Raw genomic sequence first — 6,226 nt, forward strand, 5'->3', positions numbered from 1 at the left:
AGAGCACTTTCAGTTGTTTATTCTAAGTTTATTAATATTGAACTTGTATCCAAATCACACCAACTTCGACACTTTTTTGATCCCCAGCAATATAATAGCAAAATGTGAGGTAGACCAGTTGACAATTCTAAAGATGAGCGAATAACATACAGACAACAATTCCTTGCTTTCTATTTAGATAATGTTGTTGTAACCGAGGTAAATGAAACGATTAATCATGATATTGATTTTAAGAGATATTGCCCAGACATACTAATTAGCAAATGTAAGCATGCTAACATTCAAAAGTAGGAGAACATTTACGATATGCCTGCTAAACATCAGCAGTGTGACGTTGAGCATGTTAGCATGCTAACTTTAGCATTTATCTTAAAGCACCAATGTGTCTCACGAAGCTGCTAGCACGGCTGCAGACGTTTTGTCTTGTTTGACAGCATGAGGTCCATGTAATGCGGGAATAATCAGGGTTTTTTGGGACAATAAGAAAAATACTGGAATATTACCAGACTTATACTATAGTATTTGAGTTTCTAAAGTGTCACTATGATAGCATAAAATAATAAATCACCATTTAAACATTTTCCAGATGTAGCAGGAGATGTTATCTATGAGATCACATAAATGCTGAAATACAAATGTACATGTATGTTAACTATTGCTGAACTAAGTCAATAACTGGTATTCATAGGGAACAGTTATTGAAAGAGCAAAAAATGCAAAGGTTGTTTTATATTCCATGTTGTTGAAATGAGAAACTTCTGAGGATGCAAAGTCTTTGTACACTAGTATACGGTGGAATAGTATTCTCACATCACCTTTTATGATCATAAACAGGTAAACCAGCCATTTTGAAGAAACATATGTTTCACAAATCTCGTTTAGTTTCAGATATATCTTGTTTTTTCCTTACATCAGCTCAAAGTTGTACTGCAGAAAGAAACGTTAAATGATAGCTGATGGACTAAATTATGCAAATCTATATTGCAGCACTTGTAAAATCTCCTTTGACCCACCTGTGGGTCACCCAGTGTGTAGGAATGACAGCAGTAGAGACAGTCAGTCAGGATCATATTTGCACAAAACCACAGGCATATTTAGAAAAATGCTCACTACGTTTCCACGTTTCTATCAGGTTTGTCATTTGTTTATTTACAAGGACAAGGGAAATCTTATTCTTACGGTGTATGAAAGACACATGGAGATCCTTATCACATCGTTTTAAGGTGTAAAACATATTTTGTAATTGAGACGGATAATTGTATTCAAGGAATATGTAGTTTGAAATAAGACGAATGTGCATCTAACTAAATGTTTTAAACTTTTAATGTTAATGTTGAGTTGTATATTTTGTCTCCATAATGATTATTTAGAAATAAAAGATTCAAAATTATACCTGATTGAAAGAACTCTTTTCTTGACTCACTCACTTGACTCACCGTTTTAAATGTTCCCTCATTATATGATGTATGATATAATAATGGTCCATTTATTGCCCTCCTATCAGTTTTATCTGGAGATCTGAGTAGAGTAAAGCATGTTGGGCATGAACAATTTTGACAAAATAAAGTTGAGAGTTTACAGTTCAGAGTGCCAAACGTGCTCAGTATCTCAAAGTATCATAAAGGTTATCAACAACATCATTATTATTATCAGCATTATTAGTATTAGACCCACCTGTGGGTCACCCAGTGTGTAGGAATGACAGCAGTAGAGACAGTCAGTCAGGATCATATTTGCACAAAACCACAGGCATATTTAGAAAAATGCTCACTACGTTTCCACGTTTCTATCAGGTTTGTCATTTGTTTATTTACAAGGACAAGGGAAATCTTATTCTTACGGTGTATGAAAGACACATGGAGATCCTTATCACATCGTTTGAAGGTGTAAAACATATTTTGTAATTGAGACGGATAATTGTATTCAAGGAATATGTAGTTTGAAATAAGACGAATGTGCATCTAACTAAATGTTTTAAACTTTTAATGTTAATGTTGAGTTGTATATTTTGTCTCCATAATGATTATTTAGAAATAAAAGATTCAAAATTATACCTGATTGAAAGAACTCTTTTCTTGACTCACTCACTTGACTCACCGTTTTAAATGTTCCCTCATTATATGATGCATGATATAATAATGGTCCATTTATTGCCCTCCTATCAGTTTTATCTGGAGATCTGAGTAAAGCATGTTGGGCATGAACAATGTTGACAAAATAAAGTTGAGAGTTTACAGTTCAGAGTGCCAAACGTGCTGAGTATCTCAAAGTATCATAAAGGTTATCAACAACATTATTATTATCAGCATTATTAGTATTTCACAATTTTTTGCGATAACTAACTCTTTCTGATAGTAAAGTAGTTTGCTGGTTCTCGTTTATGACTGCTCTAAATCATTTGAGAGTATGGAACTATTTTATCTCATAATTATCTGGGCACGAAACACAGCCAGTGTCCAGGAAACTGTTGTACTGACTGCTATACTGTCAGTAAACCTTATGCAAACAACATGAGATGGATTATCAATATGTCAATATCGAGGGCACACAGCTATGCCAAAGCGCAGGAACAACCACAAGACACTTTCCACATGGTCAACTGACTGAGTGAATATGTACATTTACTCAAGTACATTTTGAGGTCAGACCAAACATTATATATTATAACAGTGGTTCCGGACCTCTTTAGCTTGAGACCTCACACAAGGAAGCAGGATCTTGTTGGGGCAACTTGTTTCAGATGTCTTTAAGTTGTTAAGTTGTCCACCAAGACATTTCCTCTGTGAACTTCTCACATGGTTTTATTCAAATAACTGTTCATGGACTAAAGATGTAGATGTATACAATATTTCAGAGAGGCAAATATGAAAATATGTGTTTGTGTGGCAGAACTTTTTTTTTTCTTTTTCTCTGTCCTCTCCCATAAATCATCTCTGGACCCCTTAGATTTATCTTGTGACCCTTTGTAGCCCGACCCTATGTTGGGAACCACTGATCTAAACTATTTAACTGTAGTATATAAAGCAGTAACCAGCTCCACAGCTTCAACAATAAAATGCTCCGGGTAATACTTATGTACTTTTACTTAAGTAGGATAAAGAATGTAGGACTTTTACTTATGAAAGAGTATTTTTCGATTGTTGCACAGGTACCTTTAAAAATGTTTTAAGAAGAAAGTCAGAGTACTTCTTCCACTGCTGGTTGCAAACTAGTGTTTTACTAACCCAGACAGCACCCTCAAATCTAATAAAAGTTTTAGTCAGTTGTTTAAATAGGGATCCACTGTAGCATCACAAACTGCACTTCCAAAGAGTAAAGTTTTAGGGGCCTTTGTGAATGTAGGTATCATATTGTTTAAACTACATATGCATAAATGGAGAAATCCATATGTTTCAGAGAGGGGGTAAACACCTAGATGTGCATGAGTACTTTAACATGTTATTCAAACAAGATTGGCAAAAGTACATCATTTGCAATTTGAGGTATGTTGGGATATTATGTGTAAATTATTATTATTATTATTAATTAATTGAGTGTCAGGTCAGATGTGTTTTCCATATTACTTTTTCACTCGTCACTCTGACTGGATTATCTGATAGCACAACTTTATTATGTCAGTTTGCTCTGCCCCCTCGCAGTTACCTGCTGTAAAAATGTATTAAGTAGCAACAAATCTCCACGTGAGAACGGGGCTAATGTTGAACTTAAGAAGCTGGTGCAATCAGTCTCTCTCTCTCTCTCTCTCTCTCTCTCTCTCTCTCTCTCTCTCTCTCTCTCTCTCTCTCTCTCTGTGTGTACAGAGGAAATCAATAGTGCTTGGTCTTACCTGCTCTCTCTGTTAATGATAAAGCAGTTCACACATTCAGGGCTTCCCAGCATTTCAGCACGTGACGGGGTATCTCGTTGTCACTGTGATTCAGCAGAGGGCAAACCCATTGATGAGGCTTACGACTGTTCAAAGATTGAAATGTACTGAAAGTTTGTGGCTTTTTTTTTTTTAAGTTCACTTGGATGTTTGAGCTTCATTGTGCAGAATAACTTCTTATTCGAATCAATTCTATTGATAAGTAATCATTTAATTATGTTTGCTTTTAATTAAACGCTATTTTTTTTATTATTTCTTTCCAGTCATAGATGCACAGGCAATGTTTTTGTAACCATGATTTTTGTATAAGTTTCAGAAGGGAAATCTGTGACATTTTGGTTAAATATATATAATTATTTCTGTTGGCAGTTTGATATGATTGATATAATATTATATTCTGTCTGAGTGTTATCATGTTTCCAAACTGAATACAACATTAAGTCTTGACTTGTGGACTGAAAACTCTTGAACGTCTACTGAAACCTTTATGACTAACCAACTCTGACATCTAGTGGCAAATATAGGAACAGCATAAATGCTAAATGGAGAGGTATCATGTTGACTGATGATGAAGCCACTTGTGTTGTGCATGTTAATGTATGAAAGATAATCTGATTCGTATCCTCTGCAGAACATATCTCAGCCAGCATTGAAGCAGATAGATATTTTTATATTAACGATGGATTACATGAGTACTTTAATGTGGAGGGTGTCATTCGTAGTGGTTCTCGTATAATGTCATTCCTTCCATCAGCTTCCATCAAAACATTTCAGTCATTGAGGACAAGACAAGCAATTCGACAAAACAAAATAATTTATTATTTTCAAACCCAGAGGCAATTTGTGGCTTGTATGTGTAATATGTGCATTCTACACACACTGTACACTACCACTACCATTATCAATACACTATTACTAAAACTACAGTATACACTACTACATCCACTGCTTACTGTAACTACTACTTCCAAATAAAGTAACACTAAAGCACAACATAAAAAAACACCAATACATTAACATACACTGCATCTTCACTTGTAGCACCATTCATTGCATTATACCACAGACGTAGAGAATAATTTAATCTTGTGTGGGCTACTACATACTTCACAGGCTTGCGTTTCCATGTGCCTCTCTCTGAAAGCCTGGAGGAGACCTTTTCATACCGTTAAAGCTGGTAACTTGTGCAAGGATTTGTGCCTTAAAAAAAAAAAATCTCCATTTGGCATCATAACATAACATGGGCCAAATCTTTTTCCTTTTTTTGTTATTTTTTGGGGGATTGACTGCTCCTTGTCCGGAGTTGCTGCACTGTTATTTTACGAAACGACACAGTTCTAGTTCATCTTAGAAGGGGACGGGTCCGTAGTAGGCGTTGTATGCGGAGACGATGCCTGCAGTCTCAGCCATCTCGTCACAGGCAATGTTCAGCTCACACACCTCTCTCAGGCTGCAGGGCAGAGGAGAGAAACAAGGTTAGAAGGGGGGATTGCAAAATTGCTGAATTCTGAGTTGTTTTTTTACACCATACTAATTAGTAAAATTATTATTTGACCTTGGGTAGGAACTTTGCAGCAAGGAATAAAGAAAATAACTTTACCTCTCCAGCTGCAGAAGGCTGAGGCCTCCTGCTGGGGCAGCTCTTCTTCTCCTCAGGAGAACAGCCGCCATGTCACTCTTCATGAACACCTCAGACGCTGCAGGGACAAACGTTCAAATCGTTGAAAATGTTCTTGTTTTACAGTTCAAGTTATTCTGAAACCATGCAAAGATTCTTTCTGGAGACAAAAATGTTGCATACGATCAACACTGGCTAACTCGGATGAAGAAGGAGGGGAAGATTCAGAGGCGGTGGAGTCGGATGCCGAGGAGTCAGACTCAGAGGAGGAGGACTCAGAGGAAGACGACTCGGTAGACTCAGAGGAGGAAGAGGAGGAGGAGGAGGAGGAAGACGAGTCAGATGCTGAAGAGTCTGAGGAAGAGTTGGAGTCGGAGGCCGAGGACGAATCAGACTCGGAGGAGGATGAGGATGATGAATCGGGGGCGTCAGGGGCGTCGGGGTCGTCGGGGTCGGCGGGGTCGGCGGAGTCAGCGGGGTCGGCGGAGTCAGCGGGGTCAGCAGGTGCAGCGTCAACCTCTGTGTCAGCATCAGGGTCCACGACAACCTCTGGCTCAATAGCTGGGGAATCACAGAAAAAAATAACACTTTTGTAGACACTGTCGGCACTTACACTGTTCCAAATAAAACAGGGGTCAATCTCAGGAATCACAGCAGTGATGGGATGAGTTTGTGCTTACCTCCCATGGACCAGCACACTGACAGAAGGGCACAGATGGACAGAAGAGTCAGAGTCTTCATGA

The 6,226-nt window shown here is 37.7% G+C and overlaps 1 protein-coding gene across 1 annotated transcript; it reads right to left on the reverse strand.

Annotated features, from left to right (window-relative positions):
• Positions 1-5,212: 5,212 nt before the first annotated feature.
• Positions 5,213-6,226, reverse strand: bglapl (bone gamma-carboxyglutamate (gla) protein, like). Its single transcript, XM_054605182.1, has 4 exons — positions 6,164-6,226; positions 5,667-6,044; positions 5,466-5,562; positions 5,213-5,315 (listed from the first exon to the last, which is right to left on the reverse strand). The coding sequence occupies exons 1-4, from the start codon at positions 6,222-6,224 to the stop codon at positions 5,213-5,215; spliced, it is 639 nt and encodes a 212-aa protein (XP_054461157.1). The 5' UTR covers positions 6,225-6,226.

Source organism: Anoplopoma fimbria, chromosome 9 (genome assembly GCF_027596085.1).
Source record: "Anoplopoma fimbria isolate UVic2021 breed Golden Eagle Sablefish chromosome 9, Afim_UVic_2022, whole genome shotgun sequence".
In the NCBI taxonomy this organism is placed as follows: Eukaryota; Metazoa; Chordata; class Actinopteri; order Perciformes; family Anoplopomatidae; genus Anoplopoma; species Anoplopoma fimbria.